The sequence below is a fragment of the Drosophila busckii genome, chromosome 3R, assembly GCF_011750605.1.
Source record: "Drosophila busckii strain San Diego stock center, stock number 13000-0081.31 chromosome 3R, ASM1175060v1, whole genome shotgun sequence".
Taxonomy (NCBI): domain Eukaryota; kingdom Metazoa; phylum Arthropoda; class Insecta; order Diptera; family Drosophilidae; genus Drosophila; species Drosophila busckii.
Genome location: NC_046607.1, coordinates 19,479,636 through 19,497,492, shown reverse-complemented (window position 1 = coordinate 19,497,492; position 17,857 = coordinate 19,479,636). Strand labels below are relative to the sequence as shown.

The following is a 17,857-nucleotide window of genomic DNA, read 5'->3' as shown; positions in this document are numbered from 1 at the left end:
AACGCCAACATTTAATGTCAATTATAAGGATTATTTACTTTTTCTTTTTCTTGCCATCCTTGGCCAACTCTAAGCCCAATATACATTTGGGAGGCACTTTGTAGGTCTCTGTGAGCAGCGTATAGATAAAGCGCACCTGGTTTCCCTGCACTTGAAGCTGTTCGTGCTTTTGGTGAGGCAGTTTCACAATACTAGTGCTGGCAGCGGCGCCCTGCTTGCACAGCTTTATAAGCTCTGCCATAATGATGCCATAGGCTTCAATATTGCTAACCAAGGTGACCTTCTTGTTGCCCGAGCGTGTTGCCAGCGACATTTGTATTTGAGGTTTGCCGCTGGTGTCTTTGCCGCTGCACATTTGATACGAATGCTCCATTTTGCTGGCTATCAATGTGGTAGCTTCACTCAAGCTGCACTGCCTGTCGCCGTAGAGCTCCAACAGCACTTCATCCGGTTTGACCAGCTTGGTCTGCACATCCAGCAGATTGTGTTTGCTCATATACTCGCGCACAATCTTCTTAAGCTGCGCCACAGGGATGCCCTCGCCGCGTTTAAAGTTCATTTTGGTGAAGAATGCAGCGGTGGCATCGGATACTATATACATCTCCTTGAGCTCGGAGTGGAAGAGTGGCGTCTCTGCATTTCCGCCGCTGACTTCGCCCTTTTTGACATCTGTTATAAAGTTGACAAGCTCTGGATGTTCCAGATCCACAGACATAATTTTATCCACGCCTTTGGTTTCCTCGCGCACCACTATAAAGCCTTGATCCACCATTTCAGCCAGGAAGTTGGAGAGCTTCTTGTAGCGCGTTTTCTTCAGGTCAATGGGCTCTGCTGCTTCCGTAACCACATAAAGGCGATAAAAGTTGCTGGTCAACAGGGGTAAAGGCAGCTTCTTGCCATGATGCTTGAGAGCAGTTAAGAAGGCATTTTTTAAAATTGTTTCTGCCGCAGCTGTGGGGTCTTCTACTGGCTCTTCAAGTGTGATTGCAGCTGTGCTGGACTCCAACTCCTCCCAGTCTTCTACTGTCTCAGTTGGTGGCGGCAGCAGCTCTGGTGTCACAGGCTTGGGCGCTTTAGTTGGTGCCGCACCCAAGGCGGGAAAGTCTTCGCTGCTTAAGGGTTTGGTTTTAAGCATGGGCAGCTGCTGCAGCATGCTGGGCTCATGTGACCACAGCTTGTCGCCAAATATATGCAGCATTTTGACAGCCACACCATGTCCACCACACATATACAGCTCATCGCTGGCACGCGCCAGCTGACCGACGCCTATGGCTGCATTGTTGTTGGTCAAATTAACAGCAACTGCCAATGAACAGAGGAAAATGAGATTTATGTTTAATTTAATATAAAAAACTTACTCAGCTGATTCTTTTTGTAGTGTCCATACATGCTTAATCCCACGCCCAGCGGCACCACGCCTGGCAGCATTAAATCCGCGCCATTTGTCAGCTTGGGCAGCACGCCCTCGTGCGTTGTGAAATACGGCAGCAGCTCCCGCGTTGACCACAATGCGTATAGCGTGGGCACTAGCTGTCCACCATCCAGCTCAAAGTACATGGGCTGCTTGTCCACGCAGTAAACAACGCTCGCCACGCCGCCATGTGTGAGTATCTTCAGCTGCGTCACATTTGCTTTTGCCGGTAACAATTGCTCCGCCGATATATGTGGAAAAGCCAACTCCAAACGAGCGCGCAGCTTCTTTACCTCCGAACCCTTGAGCGCAGCGCTGCTCTTCAGTCTATAAGGTTTGAGAAACATGTGTTTTAAATTTTTTTGCAACAAAAAGAAATGCCAAAATGAAATAATATAAAAAAAACTGCCAGCGGACGTTCACAATAGACGCCAAGTCACACTAAAACAGCTGATGCGCTCACACACACATGCAAAAAAAGCCTAACATTAGTATTTTTAAAAATGTTATTGAAAATTAATAACTTTTACATGAATAGTATTAGCTTTGTATATTATTTAAACAAATATTTATGTTTGTAGCCTGTCTTGCTTAAGAAAACCCAACCAACAAATAGCTAAATTTAGCTAAGAAAAACTCCAAGTCAATATAAAAACATTATTTTCAATATTTTTCTAAATTAAGAACGACGCATTATTTATTAAACTTTTATTATGTTAACATAACATACTAAAAAGCAGTAGAGAAAAATATAATATTTGCAATCAACTTCAACATTGCTCAATTCTTGTACCATCGTCTTATGTACTTTGTATGTAAGCCCCGCCATAGTAAGCCCGCCCTGTTGTTGAGATATATGATGCATTCAGTTAATCAGAGTCCGAATCGCTGTCTACTTCATCTTTAGCAGCTGTTGGCGGATCATAGTAATGCAATTGCTTACGCCAGATCTTAACCAAACCATCAAAGGCACGACGGCTGTACTTGCCCAGCTTGTTGGGCGTACGCGGATGCTCCTTAGTGCGTTCATTCCTGTTCACCGTTTCTACATAACGTTCATAGGCAGCGGTATTCTTGCCGTAATCGATTTGCTTCTGGCGACGCGAGAGCACAGCGGGATCAGCTTCCACGTAGGAAGAGGAAGACGAGGTAGATGATGTGTAGCTATTGTGACGCACACGTTTCTCATCCTTAATCTTAAACGCTTTCTTGTGATGCGAGATGTCCTCTGAAGTTTCGCTACTGTTAGGACTGTTGCTGCGGCTGTTTTCATTGCTTTGTGTGGGTGGCGTTAGTGAGTGACGCCGCTTAAAAGGCGTCTTGAGTTTTTCTGCCTTAACCAGACGCTCAAATTTTTTCTCGTTGCTGTCATCTAAGAACTCCAAGGCAATTTCACGGCTGCTATTAACAGATGAAGAAGCCTGAAAACAGCCGCTTTTAATATAGCACTTTATTTAGTTGAAGCCTTAGTCTTACCTCATCGCTATGCCCAAACTCCGCGCGCACTTCTTGTGCCCAACTATTTAGCACAGGCTTGACGTCCAGCGACATGGATGAACTAGAGGAATTTAGGCTGCCCGAGCCTTTTTTGCAAGGTGTATTGCTATCCACAGACATTAGTTGCTCTTCACACAGCATAATATACAACAAATTTGTTATTAGCACTTTGTTTTGCTCGCTACAATATTTACTTTGCTGTTTGTTGTTAGTTCACAGCTAGCTTGGCGTTTTCTTTACTTCTTTCTTATGTTTCGGCGGCAAAAAGTGGCTAACGAGATCGGTAATCGTACAAGTGAATCGAGCAGCACATGTCGATAACGATAAGTTCGGTTGCTTGCAATATGGTCACACTGTAGCGTTGCCGCTCAGCTGATATTCGTTCGTCTCTATTTCAGTTTATCTTGTGGATTCGTTTGTTCAAGCTTTATCTTGTGGACTCAGTTTGATTCTCAGCTTCGTTTATGACGGTTGTTTGCCGAAAAAACGCTCGCGTTATTTGTTGTTGCGCATAGTGGGTGTTTATGTTAAAGAATTTTTGCACTAATAAAGCAACAACAAAAGCGCAGCACCTGCCGGAATAGGCCGCTGAAAAATTCAATACAAAACGTACATATGCGTGACGCGTGAATTTGTGCCTTAGTGTAAGTGTGTGTGCAAATTGATAGATTCGATTATTAATGCAAATTAGCAACGAAAGCAAAGTGCAAGCGTAATAAGCTTACTTCCAACTACGTATAACCAATACTACTGCAGACCAATTGCTGCTCCAATTGTGCGGCGCTCGTAACGCGTAGGTAACTTTATTAATTAGCAATAAATTATTTGTATTGTGCACAGAAACCTTGAGAAATGTGTGTTTTGGTGTGCGAGCATAAAAACAAAAGCATTTTCAATTCAAGCTCGTGCAGGCGCAACAACAACGGCAACTAACATAGACAGCTGCTTTAGCTAACCAGTGACGCCTCCACGAAGCGCGGGGACGCATTTCGCTTTTCATTTTAAGCGCGTGTACGTGTGCATGTGTGTGTGTGTGTCTCTTGTCGTTTGTCTTGCAAGCTGGCGAGCGTGAGAGTAATACATTTCGTTAGTTATCTCTACTCACAGAGTAAATGCGCCTCATGTGACCGCGCTGTCTGTGCATACAAATGTAAGTGTGTGTGTGTGTGCGCAACTCCTTGGCTTTGGTCATTGCTCAGACACACACACACACACTTAGATAATTCTTCTGCTGTCGGTTTGCTTTTCATTCATTTTCTTCAATTTATTGAGTGCTCTTAGACGTGGGTCAACAAACCAAATGGCTGCCACTTGGCCACGTACATATATGTGTGGAAGTGTATGTGTGCGTGTGTGTGTTGGCTGCCATTTAGTCATTGATCGCGTCCGGCTATTTTGGAGTTGTAGCCGTTGCTACCAACTTTACTCAGTTTGCTTTTTAATAGTGTCATTAAAATTCATTGTATGGGAAAGGTCAATACAGCGACCGAGACAGAGACAGAGACAGAGAGAGATTTGTCTTGTCCCTGAAACATTTGAGTCAAACCAGTTCGCTGCTGTTTTCTTTTTATTTGGATGCCACAACAACAACAACAACAAACAATTGGCGCAAGATATTGTGCACGTTCAAACTTCATTATCTCTAAGCATTATCTTTTTCTATTTTTCTTGCTGTTGTTGTTTTCTTTTGTACTTTGGTCGCTTTTCCTTAACGACATGCGGCGTTGTTTTTTTTCTTGGCAACATGTCAATAGCCTAGAACTTGAAATGAAAACACCTAAATTATTTGTTGTTTTTTATAGCTTTTGCGACTTTCCGACTTGTGTGCAAGCAATCAGGGCCAATGCAAAAGCTAACAAAAAAGACAAGCCCAAAAGCAATAAACCTAAACTGAGGCTTTAAAGCTTTTCTTCTTCTTGTTGTTTAGGTGTTAATTTGGGCAAGTGCGGTCATGAGCTTCAACTTTAATATACAATGCGCTTTTAGTTAGTAAGTTTAATTTATAAGAAACTCAAGTGCACGTTCTTAGAAGATAAGATTAGCTAAGTGGACAGTCGAAAGCAGACAGCAAACTGAACTTTTAGATACACTACCAATTTGTTAATAGAAATTTGCAATGTTATTAAACATTTCAAGTGCTATGCCCCACAATCTCTAGGGTAATTCAATAAGTGTTTAATTGACTTGCTACTGACAACAATAATTGCCATTTTAATTGCAAAAATATTAATTGCCTGACGCACTTCATTGTTGTTGTTGCTGTTGCTGTTGTGCGCTCACGTCTATTATTTATTTATATCATTGAAAGGCATTTGGCTTGCGTTTATCATTATATGATATGGCATAAATATTTTTGCACTAATACTAATACACACTGCTGTTGCGCCTTTCGCTGGCTCAGCGCAGTGCGCCCCGAAAAGAAAAGCAAAAACTTAATTCACTTTCAACTTGATGATGAAGTGGCAGTGGCAAGGCCTTTCAGACGCGACTGTTTATAGCAGCAAAAATTACAACAAATACAAACAAACTATAAGTATGTGTGTGTGTGTATAAACAACATCATTCATGGCAAAGTCAGCTTTTGCGCTCGTTAGCGTTTATACAGAGCTGTAGATACATATACACAGTTGCAGATACAGCTAGTACTTTGCTGTGTATTTTATAGATACTTGTTGTGTATCTAATAGGCAAATGTGCCGTTGCTATCTCTCTCTTTCGCTCGCTATCTTTTGGTTTTTTAATTTGTCTTTTTTGGCATTGACTCCCACACACAACGACAATCTTTTGTATCTGTGAGCTACAAGCGTAGCGTTTGTTTGACTTTCGTTGCGCTCACTTTGCTGCCTTTGTTGCAAGCTCTTTTTGGTTTTGTTGCTTTTTTTTTTTGGGGCACACACATGTTAACTAAGTACAAATGTATCTTGCACTTTGTTGCCGCATAATTGCCGCTAGCGAAGCGCTAAAGCGTGGCAGCCAAGCTCTCGGGCTCTCTAAATTCTTTTTACACTGCCGCTTGTATGTCTACGGCTATGCATATGTAAATTTTTAAGCGCAGCTAACGGCTTTGCAATTATGCTGTCATAAGTGGCGTAGGCTACATTAAAACAAGTCAAGCATTCAACTCTTAATGACCGCACCAAATGTTTCTCTGCTGCTGCTGCTGCTGGCCGGCAAAACTTTCTCAGGCAAAAAGCATAAATGCAGTTAAAATCATTAAGCTAATGATGCACACAATACCAAAGCAAATTGCACATGTGTGTGTGTTAACAAATTTTTTATGTTTAATAAAAACTCTTCAGTTAAAAGTTAATTTGTATGCTTTTAAAATTCTTTATACATTTTATACATTTATAATAATTCATGAGCTGCTTTCTATAATTTGTTAACTGCTTGCCACACTCAAGTTGCACTTTGCCACCCTTGAGCAGCAGCAATTGTCTCTTAGTTACAATAGTTGCAACCTTTTTACTTAGCATCAATAAAATGTTTGTGCAGCAAAAAAAGAAAATAGACAGGTGTTTCCTGATGTTGCACGTACGTACGTGCCGCAAGTTGAAGCCTGCCTTTTGTCTTACTTTTTTTTTATTGTTTGGCAAAGTTTTTCACGCTCGAGTGCCAACAAGTTGGGGGAGAGCCGAGCGCGCTTGTCTTAAATAACAAATTCTTGACTGCCTTTGTAACTTTTTTTTTTCATTTTCATTTCACAGGTGTCTCAATTTTTTGCATAGCAATGACAACCACAACGCAGACGGAGACGGAGATCAACACGAATGGCGGCGCTGTCGCTGGCGCTGACTTGGCAGAGAGCAACAACAACAACGGCATGGACATTGTTGCCACAAGTTCCAGCAAGAATGGCAATGTTGCGGGCGTGGCAAGCACACAAAGAGGTAAGTTGCAAGTTGCGCTTGAGTGCGTCACAAAGAAAAAGAAAAGTCAAAGCACTAAATGCTGTTAATTTAGCACCACACTTAAGACTAAAACCCACGCGATGTGGCGCAGATTAGCAGCAGACAAGACGTGCAACTAATGTGGCAAGAATGACAACTGCAACTTGCTAACTTAACAGCCTTTCTATAATTATATAGACAGCGCGGCTCAAAAGCTTTTAAATTAATGCAAATTGAATTACATCATAGTAAAAGCAAAAAGCAAACAAATCTCCCATTCATAGATAATTTAATTTATTCAAATTTAAAACACAGTTTGCTTATTGTTGCTAATAATCTTGTTCCCAGGCCGCGTCTTAAATTTATGATATTTGCATAATCATGCAGTCTGTTTAATTTTAAACTACAGCACAATTTGTTGTAAAGCAATTTCTCAGACTTGCATAACATTGCAAATTAGCATTACTTTTAAAATAAACAAATACTCGCTTGCTTAGCTATAAACTAATTTATAGCAACAGCATCTGATATTTTAGTGCATGTCGTGCCAGCTGTTCCTCTCTCTCTTACTCTCGCTCTCTCCTCTCATCTGTTTTATAAGCTAAGTTCACGGTCAGTGATTGATTTAATTTTTTTGGGTAGCGCACTGTTATGAAATCTATACACGCGATATCTGTGGCATTGAAATTGGCTAAGCGATTTGTGGAACAATGAACTTAATGAGTATTTAAACTAGATTCAAATCTAGGGTGTAAACGGTATTACGTGTAGGCAATGGATACCTAGTCAGGCTAATGCTAAAATTAAACTTTAATTAATTCAATTGCAAAATAGCAGTTAAGGAAGCAAAGCAATTAGATAGGTTGTAATTCCAGAATTTATATTCAATGTTCTTCTTATAGTGAGAAAGCTTTCCACATGATTCTTTATGGATTATTCGTCTAGAAAGATTTAATACTTAGCTTTAATTAATTGTTTCCTAAATTTTTCCAACTAAACCAACCAAAATATTCGCTTAAAAAGCACTTTAAATTCTAATATTATTCCATTTAGACTTTAAGTGTTTGAAGATCTCTATTGACTCTTTCGCTAAGTCTCTCTAGAAATTTCCTTTCACTAATTTAGACATCTGCCCTTATAAATGGAGCTACATGTGGTTACCCTATCTTTAGTTTTTATGAGTTTTAACCACCACCGACTGACTAATTTCATTAGTGTGGCACTGCTGTTACGAGCTGCTGCTCCTTGTTTGCTGCCACATCCGTTTTTAATGGACGTCTGCGTCTATTTATAGCACACCCTCATGCTCATGGCCACCCTGTTTGCCAAAAGCGAAATATGTTGACGCCCCTGTTTATGATCAGCAGCTTGCAACAACGTGTGTCTTGCTAAATTTAATACGAAGCGAAGCGCCCTAAGGCAGAACCGATTACAAGTCATAACCACAAGCGGCGGCGGCGACTGAGACGCCAATGACTGCGCAAGAGTTTCCAATTTTCTATATATACAAAGTACATTTAATGTGAAGCGGTTCAGCTCTCAAGCTATGCAAGATATTTGTTTGCAATTTCCACTGTAATTGCAACATACAAATTTAAATAATTTGTTTGACAATAAATAAATGAAGTCAAGTCAAGTAAACTGAGCGCAGCGGCGCGCCGCTCGCGAAACTCGTTTTGAGAATGCGAAATGCGAATCGCGACATATTTGTGCTTGAAGCTGAAAGCCACTCGAGTCAATGAGTCATTTGAGTTTTTGCAATGCGAGACAACAGTGCGTATAAAATTGTTAATAAAAATATTTTTGCTTTTAGCTGTGGATGCCACCAAACGCAAGAAGCTAAAATCACGCAACGCTGCGCAGGCTACAGCAGCAGCAGCAACAACAACGACTGCAACATTGCCTAGCAATAAAAACAAAAGCAGCAGCAGCAACAACGGCAACAGCAATCGTGAGCAATATTCCAAGGATCATTTGGATGCATGGCTAGAAAGTTGTCTGCGTGATGCAAACAGCGCACAGCTCTCCAGCTCTTCAGAATTTTTGGACTTTCAACCCACAACAGCAGCAGCAAACAAGCAGCAAGCGCTGTTTGTAACAGCAGCAGCAGCAGCGGCGCAACAGCAACAACAGCAGCAGCAGCAGCAACAACAACAGCAGCAGCAGTTACTTATGCGTTCCAATTCGCAGCCTTATAGCATGAGCGCTGGCACGCCCTTTAGCTTGGGCATACAACGCGTGAGTGTTTGTCATTAACACGCGAAATTATGCGCAAGAGTTTGGCATGTTAATTGTTTTTTCCATTCTCTTGCAGCAGCACCCACAACAGCCCTTGAGCTATCGCTATCCGATGCTATTTCCACCGCAAAGCAATAACTATGGCCTAAACTTTGGCATGAGCGCGCCTGCTGATGGCACTCAGGACTTTGCCAGTCTGCCGCCCATCGTTAATATGCTGGCTGGCAACTATGGCGCCAGCTCGGAGCAGAACTCAACGGATGTGCTGGATGGCAGCGGCAGCAATGTGAACATGAGTCGCGGGTAAGCTGCAGCTAGCACTTCCATATATAGACAGCAACTAATATTTGTATATGCAGCTTTCGCTTTAGCGATCCTTGCCTGCTAAATCCATCGGATAACGACTCCAAGCTGAGTGGACAACAAACGCCACAAAGTCGCAATGGCAATGGCACGAGCAATGTGAATGGCAGCGGTAATGAAACGGAGCAGCAAAACAAATTCTTTGCCGCTTTGATGGAACAGATTAATTTGCTGCATGAAACCAACTCCAAAATATGTCGCAATTTGCATGAAACCAAAGGTGCGTGGGCTGCTTGGATAATCCCCCTAAACAGTCGTTGTAAATGCGTTAATTTGTACTTTGCTCTTCTACTATGTTTCTAACTGAGGCTAAATTTGTATTTACACGCTGTTTTATATTTCTTTGTTTATGTGTTATATGTACAGTAAACGCGCGCTAAAGTGGCTTAGCATGCGCTTTAGCCAGCGTTCACTGTATTTGTTTTTAATTTTAATGCTTGTGTATTTCTACTTTTGTTTCTTTTTTCGCCTACCCTATGTATCTCTACTCTACATATATTTGCACACTTTTACACACACCCATACACACACACACACACAGTTGATATTGAAGCTTTGAAGCACGCACCCAATGCTGGCCAGCTCTGGGCTGGTGGCGGTGGCATGCGGCACCGTAGAGATAGCTTGAGCGGATTAAGCACACAAAGTCAACCAATGGTATTTGGCGGCGCCTATGGCGCTGGCACACACAGTCCGGCGCCCACTTTTCATTCAGGTACAACAAAAAAAGCAAAGCTAAGCTAACAAATTCATGGTGTAAGCTTAAGCTAATGCCACAAATCTGTGCTGTATTGCGATTTCTTTTGCAGGCGCCTATACGCCGGGCATGATGACGGATGTGGTGCGTGAGGTGAAGGAAGCAGCGCGCGTGCGTGAAGATGCGCTGCTTAATCGGCAAGTTTAACTAAAGCCAAACTTAAAATATAAACTAAATGCATTTTTTTCAAACTTGTAGCGTCAAATCCATGGTGGAGGAGCGTCAGTGGTCCATGAGTGAAGGCAATGTGCGCATACTACGTGACATAGATGAGCTTAAAGTAAGCGCAGCTGTTTCCTATATTACCTTTATTAATGTTTATATTATTGCAGTCCAATGTTATGCAGCTGCGCTTGGAGCGCAAGGATACAAACAAGCGGCTGTCGCATTTGGAAGCGGAAAACAAATATCTGCGCCAGGCTTTGGCTAGCCTATATAATCAACGTCAGGCCTATGATATTATATATGAAAATGAACGCGCTCGTCATGCGCGCAAGGCGCCTTTGCCTTTTCCCAATGGCAGCGGCGCACCGCGACGTTCGCAGTCCTTTAATTTACACTACGGCACAGTACATCAGGCGCCAGCGCCGCAATCGCTGGATGAGGATGATGAGCTGGAGCTGCAGCAGGTGGAGAACGATGAGCTCGCCTTGGGTAGCAAACGTCATTCCAGCAGCAGCAACGAATCTCGCACCAATGGTTTGCCTCAGCCTGCCACAACGCTGCAGCAGCTGCAACAACAGACGCCGCCGCCTGCATTTGCTTTATTAACAGAGCAGCTGACTGCAGTTTCGACGCCAACGTCAACGCCGCCGCCGCTGCTGCCGCGCAAGAAAGAGAACGCACAGCTTAAGCGCGAGCTCAGCGAAGCAAACAGCGCACGTAAGGAGGCAAATCAGCGTATTATAGCGTGGGTGTAGTCTATGCTCTCTTTATATGTATATAGTATATGCTTGTCTCGCTTTATTTCTGTTAAGCTTCCATTTGCACCATTGCATGCGCCCTACTCCAGCACATTTACTAATTAACCAAGTATCATAGTTAAGCAAAATTCGGTAACTAAATCTCACTCATCATACGTTTTGTTGTTCTCTTTTACAAAATTGTTGCTTACCCAAATTGTAGACTCGAAAAATTGGTTAAAGACCTAAGCAGCCAAGTGTCTACTAATCAACAGCAGCAACAGCAGCAGCAGCAACAGTCCAACTGGAGCGACAGCACAACAGCAGCGGCAGCAAATCCCAAGCTCAGCGTTGCCGGTGGATTCATTACGGATTTATAGTTCTAGCTAAAAGGCTGCGGCCCAGCCCCAGCCGTAAACAGCTCCAAGTGCCAAAAGCAGGCAAACGCTGTGCGCGTTACACATTTATAGCGAACAAAGCAGTCGCAGCGGCGACATTTGCACACATTTTGTTTCAAAATTATTTATCATTCATTAACGTTTGCATAAAAGCCAAATTAACAAAGTCTAATTGCGCCCAAAACTGTCATCAAGTGCGCACAAGCAAAAAAAAAACACTTTTGTTACTAAATATACTTTCAACATTTTGACAAAAATACATTGACATTGTAACTAATTACGTAAATCATGTACCTCTAACCAAATGAACAAATCAAATCAAAAGGATATATAAGCATTGTAACTCTTACAATTTTTGTTGTGCAGTGTATTTAAAATGTAAGCACTACATTGTATTATACATAAAAACATTAAAGTTATATTTATTAGGTGCCATAAGAACTAAAAAAAACAAATGTTTTATTGATAGTTGAATCAAGCAGAAAGTGGATGACATGAAAATAGTTTAAACTTTTGAGCTGTCAATCATATCTTTTTAATTTAATGTATATATTTATTTGAAGTTCACATATAGTTTGAACATATGCGATCAATATAAGCTATTAATTATATTATTAAGCCGACAAATGAATGAGTAATCCCAATTTGGCTTAATAATTTAAGTCATGTAATGAATTTCTTTCACAAATGACAAAGTAAGGCTCAGAAATATTTTACTGAATTGTTCTTCACATTCTTATCAAATTATTTTACAGATCTACAATTAAGTTACTCTTTAAATTAAGAGCCTTGTTTAAGAAATTAAATGCAACAACAATATGTTGGAAAGGATCTCAAGGCTGTGACAATAATTGCGCTCAATTGAGATGATCTCTTGCTAAGACTGAAGACAGTCTTACTCTCATGCTCGCTTAGAGCAGTCACTACAAAAGAAATCAGCCACCCACCCACCCATCTACCCACTCTCTGAGCAACAAAGAAGCGACGCTCTCGCTCACACAGCGCGTAACGATCGAGCGCCTACCAAGCGAGCGCGAAGTCTCCAGCTAGTCAGTTGTGTTGCGACTGTTGAGCAGTCAACAAGCAGTGGACGAGCTATCCGAATTATAATAAAAAATAATTGCATGTTAACTAGTGTTATACATATATTACATACATATATGTGCATTTTATTGAAAACAAGTTGTCACAAGAAAATAACACAATCGTTACAAACTAAGAAAAATGTACTTCAATTCAAGTAAGATAAAGATAAAGCAGCACCAATGCGGCAAGCTGTTTGTGGCATGCCGCACATCAGCTGTTGCCACCAGTTTCCAGTTGTGTTGAGCAAAGGCCAAGCTTACAATGCATCTAATATATAAAGGATATAAAGTTAATTATGTGTTCGTTAGTTGAATGTGATTTACATACATTGTGCCGCCATATCGCTGCTATCGATGCCCAGCATGGCCAACTCTTCCAACTCCGCTTGACGTCGCAATTTCTCGCTGTCTGTGGGTGAATCAGGCGGTTGTGGTATGTCGCCCACTTCCAGCTGCAGCTGCTCACGTTCTTTTAGCTTCAGCTCTGTTGTTATTGCAACTTCTGTTGTTGTGGTTGTTGCTGGTGGTGGTGGCGTAGCAGGCATTGGAATTTGTTGAGGCGTTGCTGCATTACCATTGACCAGCGGCAAAGCTGGAGCCTCGTCCAACGTTTGGGACGACTCCTCCATAAGCTGCTCATCGATCGAGCTGCGCTTGGCGTTGCCATCTATGGACACCAGGTGTATGCCCTGCTTAGCCAAATCATGCAAGTTTTGTTCATCCAGCACTGGCTCATCTTCCACAATGGTGGTTATAGTTTGTGGCACGTTGTTTACGTTGCTATTGCCGTCAGCTTCCTCATCGCCTGCACGCTCTGTTGGAAATATGATGTCCAAAGCTTCAGCAAAATCCTGAGGCAGCACGCCATCGTCTTCGGTTGCTGTTGTTGTAGCCAAAGGCTGTGACATGTGATCCGGTTCAACCTCATCTATGCCTGGCGGCAGCACATCTTCCTCTGCAGCATCCTCTTGCATTTGCTCAGCATCCAGACTGCTGGCACCCGCGCTGTCTCCGCCGGGTGGCGGCGGTGGCGGACAGTTGGTCATAAGGTTAGCAAATTGCACTGGATCTGGCATAAGCTCATCATAGTCCATCATCATGCCAGCATCCGGATGAAATGGTGGTGCATTGCCATACACATCCTCCATCATTGCCATTTGTATTTGTGCTGCAGTTGGCGCAGCGGCTCGCGTAGCTGCTGACATAGACATGCCGCCAGGTGGTGGTGGCGGTGGCGGCACCAAGCCTGCATTCTCCAAGCCCACACCATTGGTATAGACAGCCGCTTCAGCGTAGCCAGCGGCTATAGCTGGCGCCACTGTTGGTTGCTTCTTTAGCACCGGCATTTTGCCTATGAAAGGCAATTTTTTGCCACCAGCGCTGGTGCTCTTGGGCTTGGCTGGCGGCTCTTTTTTCTCCTTCTTGGGCTCTGTGGACTTGGCGGGTGCCGGTTGTGCGCGTGGCCGAAACTCGGAATGCTTGACAACAGGTCGCTCTACACGCTCCACGCGCTCTTCGGAGCGTTGGCGACTGCGGCTGCGACGACGACGCGTATCGCGCGAACGACTGCGTCGATTACCACGACTGCGACTGCGTGAGCTGCGCACACGGCGACGCTCACGATCTCGATCACGCTCGCGGTCGCGTCGCTCGCGTTCACGATCACGGTCTCTATCACGCTCGCGCTCCCTGTCACGCTCTCTGTCGCGTCGTTCACGCTCTGAGCGATCAGAGCGGCCGCGACTGTTGCTGCGTCGCTTGGAGAGCGCACGCTTTGGTTTCTCCTCAACGGCGGCACTTGAATTGCTTTTGCTCTCAGCACCAGGACGCAGCTTGTTCTTTAGCTTGCCTTTCAGATCCTCAATTATCTTCTTTTCACTTTCGCTAATGACTGGATTCCATTGCTGCAGCATGGCATCATCGCGTTTCTTTTGCTCCTCAACTTTGCCATCCTCATTGGCAGATGACGTCCACTTGCCGCGCTTATCCGCATTGAAGGCATCTTTTATAATGGGTGGTGGTGGTGGCGCAACTTGCGGCTGAGCGACCTCCTGTGGTCCTTCCTGCTTGCGCATGGCCACGCGTATGCTGGCTGCATTGATTGTCGCTGTTGCAGCATCCACAGGCTCTTTCTTTGGTTGCTGCTTAGAATGTTCCTCCTCATCTGACGAGGAGCTGTCCGCAGTTGAGGATGAAGTGCTGGTGGCATTGCGCTTATGCTTCTTGCTGTGCTTGCGCTTCTTTTTCTTCTTGTCCGAACTAAAAGTAGAAATGAAATAATTAATGATTAAGTGTAAAAATTAATTGGTTTAGTACAAACCGACGCCGAGCAGTTCTCATGCTTTTAATTGCTTTGCAACTTTGACGTCTGAGTCGAAGCTAAAACTTGACAGCTCGATTATTTTTGTTAAGCATACATACCTCTTCTTCTTACGCTTTTTAGAAACCTTCTCATCGGCCTTCTTTTGCTTGACCTCCTCGCTTTCCTTTTGCTGCTGCTGCGCCTTTTCACGTTTGCTATGCCATTCGCTTTCATAGTTTGGTTGCTTTTTGAGAAATAGCTGCGCAGAAATGATAAATAAATAAATATTCAACAATTTGTATAACAAAAACTTACATCATATCGATTTGCATGCATTCTGGACTTCAAATGCGCTGAGGCACAGTGCAGATCGCCAATCCAGACGCTACAGAGCTTACAATACCAAGCGCTAGCTGGCACCAGAAACTGCAATCCACGCACTGGAACTCGCTTCACCGGCGCCTTATCAATTGTGGGAAACGGATCATGATCAATGCCCACATGCCAAGGCGTTTCGACGGTCTCACGATTCATATGCTCCTCAGCATGCAAATGCTTAAGATAATCACGCGCCGTCTTGGGAAAGGCATTGCAGCTCTCACACCAATGCTGCTCGGGATCAAAGAACACAAGATTACAGTTTTGAGCAGGGTCAGCTTGTTTTGAAGCCGCTGCCTGTTTAGCTTTCATACTTTGAATAGCGCAAGCTTTGAGACGATCTGTTGGGCTATTAGTATCATTATCATTGTCTGCCTCGCCTTCAGCTTCGGAGGAGGAGTCTGAAGAGCTGCTGCTGGAGGAGCTGGAGTCAAAGCTATCAGCACTGCTGTCACTTGTGGTAGAAGTACCAGTTGCCTGACCACTTTTGCTGTTCGATTGTTCCGGCTGACTCTTGGGCGTCTCCTCTTGCTCCTCCTCTGCCTCCTCGTCGCCTATAATGCCATTTAGCATATCTATAACATTCTCAATGGTATCCAGTTTCTTTTTGATTTGCACCTGCATCAAAAAAGCAAAAGTTTTAGTTGCAGTTGTTGTTTGTATAGAATTTTGAATTTACCTGTAGTCGGTCATTTTCTTCTATAAAATTCTTTGTTGTTGGCGATGGCGGCGCCTCGCCACTAGTCAAATCATTACGTTGCTCCTTCAGCACTTTCATTTCCTTCTTGAGCAGCGATACCTTCTTGATGTAGTTGGTGCGTTGCTTTTTGAGCTCGTCCTTTTGATTTTCTGCCTCCTGGGCCACAGCTAGCAGTTTGCAAAAAGAGGAAAAGAAACACAATTAAATTGAATTCACACTTGCGTTTGTTCAAAAGTTCAAATTTCATTTACAAAATGCATTCTCGTTTTGCATTTCACGTAACGGTACAGTTGGGGAGAGCATTACGAGTCTGAGAAGAGTCTGGGCTTGTCTGGTCTGCTGTCCTCCGCGCTCGGTAGTGCGTGTTGAGAGATAGAGAGTGAGATATGCTGACGCTGTGCCGTTGCTATATTTTATACAAGATGACTGCAAGTGTCGCTCCCTCAGCCGTGTAAGGTAAGCCGGGGTTTTTACACAGAGCACAAAATGTGACAACAAATTTTTGTATTCTTTGTTTTACATTTGACATTTAACAACAGTAGGTCGCTCGCTGTATGTGTATTATAGTTTTTCAACTGAATGACTTTACAATGCATTTTGATTTCTTTTTTTGTTTACAATTACATTATAGTATAGTTTTAATTACAATTTTGTTTGAAGGCGCGCGTAACCATGACAAACAACAATAAAACATAATGTGAGAGGTTTGCATGTGAATTATAATAAATTTAAATACATTTCCACACTTACCGTCCTGTGCTGGCAAACCTGCGCTTTCAAGCGCCGGCGGCGGCTGCTCCTCTATAATAGCCTGCTGCTGTGGCTGCTCCAATTGCGGTACAGGCACTACCAGCGCTGCCTGCTGAACTCCCATTCCCTCAGGTACAGTTGGCGGTACGCTGGCCATCGGTTGCGGCATCCATACCTGCTGACCATATTCTGCAAAAGAAGTGACAATAGAATTGTTAGACAAACATTTCGACTTTCGGTTGCTTTTGTTTGCACTTACCATTGACAACCCAAGCACCGTAGCCAGTGTTAAAGCCAGGTGCCTGTCCTGGTGGTGGTCCCTGCATTGCATAGCCTGGTGGCGGTCCCTGCGGGGGAAAGGCATTTGGTGGCGCCATGCCATACTGATGTCCATATACATCTCCTCCTCCATATGGTCCTGCTCCATACATCGGTCCCGGCATGACTCCATAGCCGCCTGCTGGGGGCCCTAACTGCTGCACCGGTGGCGGTGAGACTGGCTTCTTTTTAGGTGACCAACGCATTGGAGGACTCCCACCACGTCCACCACCGCCGCGTCTAGGCGGTGATATACTGCGTGAACGCGATCTGGATCTGCCGTAACGTCTGCCACGACGCGGTGGTGAACGCCTGCGGTCCCGGTCTGGTGAGCGTCTGCGATCAAATCGACGCCTTGGGCCGTAACGACCATAGTCCGGCGAATCATAGCGACCACGCCGTTGTGGTGGCGGCGTCGGCGAGCGTGAATGTGAACGTCTGCGTCTCATTGGCGGCGATGCGTGCCGAGAATTTGAGCGACGTCGTGACGTTGATTTACTTTTGCTATTTTTGCGGGATGTTGGCGCTCCAGCGATTTCCTCGTTTTTTTCACTCGCATCGGTGCCATCAACGCCGGGTGGACCATCATCTAACGAACTTGCCAGACGCTTGTCTGCGCTATGTTTCAGCGCCATGTGCTCGTCCATTGTGCAAATGTGGATATTTTTCCACTAATTACCAACATATACCGTGAACTTAATGTGTTTTTATACGTTTTGCCTATTTTTCTTCGTCTGTTTGCAAGTAGTGCTGCAAAAAGATTCGCCGATAGTATCGATATTTTGCAAATGCGTCACTATCGATTCGCAATTGACATAAGTGAATAACTGCAAGTGTGACGTAAACTGAGTAATAATTTACGACAGCG

The 17,857-nt window shown here is 43.7% G+C and overlaps 4 protein-coding genes across 12 annotated transcripts; 1 reads left to right on the top strand and 3 right to left on the bottom strand.

The window, feature by feature from the left end:
- Positions 1-16: 16 nt before the first annotated feature.
- Positions 17-1,839, bottom strand: LOC108603903 (eukaryotic translation initiation factor 2D). Its single transcript, XM_017993084.1, has 2 exons — positions 1,359-1,839; positions 17-1,302 (listed from the first exon to the last, which is right to left on the bottom strand). The coding sequence occupies exons 1-2, from the start codon at positions 1,756-1,758 to the stop codon at positions 35-37; spliced, it is 1,668 nt and encodes a 555-aa protein (XP_017848573.1). The 5' UTR covers positions 1,759-1,839; the 3' UTR covers positions 17-34.
- A 289-nt stretch (positions 1,840-2,128) lies between these two features.
- On the bottom strand, positions 2,129-3,149 carry LOC108604255 (histone RNA hairpin-binding protein). The gene is made up of 2 exons (XM_017993642.1): positions 2,888-3,149; positions 2,129-2,832 (listed from the first exon to the last, which is right to left on the bottom strand). Exons 1-2 carry the CDS (start codon positions 3,047-3,049, stop codon positions 2,281-2,283), a joined length of 714 nt encoding a protein of 237 aa, XP_017849131.1. The 5' UTR covers positions 3,050-3,149; the 3' UTR covers positions 2,129-2,280.
- A 96-nt stretch (positions 3,150-3,245) lies between these two features.
- LOC108604252 (AF4/FMR2 family member 4) lies at positions 3,246-11,867 on the top strand. Of its 7 annotated transcripts, none has more exons than XM_017993638.1 (10): positions 3,345-3,701; positions 6,616-6,798; positions 8,612-9,036; positions 9,113-9,339; positions 9,396-9,619; positions 9,941-10,114; positions 10,209-10,293; positions 10,355-10,436; positions 10,489-11,038; positions 11,282-11,401. In XM_017993638.1, exons 2-10 carry the CDS (start codon positions 6,639-6,641, stop codon positions 11,305-11,307), a joined length of 1,953 nt encoding a protein of 650 aa, XP_017849127.1. In that variant the 5' UTR covers positions 3,345-3,701; positions 6,616-6,638; the 3' UTR covers positions 11,308-11,401. The 7 variants fall into 7 exon arrangements, with proteins under 7 accessions (XP_017849129.1, XP_017849127.1, XP_017849128.1 ...); XM_017993636.1 differs by having other exon boundaries at positions 3,346-3,552; positions 10,489-11,066; positions 11,282-11,867; XM_017993637.1 differs by having other exon boundaries at positions 3,346-3,701; positions 9,116-9,339; positions 10,489-11,066; positions 11,282-11,867.
- A 721-nt stretch (positions 11,868-12,588) lies between these two features.
- On the bottom strand, positions 12,589-17,754 carry LOC108604275 (zinc finger matrin-type protein CG9776). Of its 3 annotated transcripts, XM_017993676.2 has the most exons (7): positions 16,931-17,754; positions 16,672-16,860; positions 15,901-16,088; positions 15,159-15,839; positions 14,963-15,102; positions 12,870-14,800; positions 12,589-12,809 (listed from the first exon to the last, which is right to left on the bottom strand). In XM_017993676.2, the coding sequence occupies exons 1-7, from the start codon at positions 17,634-17,636 to the stop codon at positions 12,799-12,801; spliced, it is 3,846 nt and encodes a 1,281-aa protein (XP_017849165.2). In that variant the 5' UTR covers positions 17,637-17,754; the 3' UTR covers positions 12,589-12,798. The 3 variants fall into 3 exon arrangements, with proteins under 3 accessions (XP_017849165.2, XP_033149933.1, XP_017849166.1); XM_033294042.1 differs by lacking the exons at positions 16,672-16,860; positions 16,931-17,754 and adding an exon at positions 16,173-16,384; XM_017993677.2 differs by lacking the exons at positions 14,963-15,102; positions 15,159-15,839; positions 15,901-16,088; positions 16,672-16,860; positions 16,931-17,754 and adding an exon at positions 14,862-14,947.
- Positions 17,755-17,857: the final 103 nt, after the last annotated feature.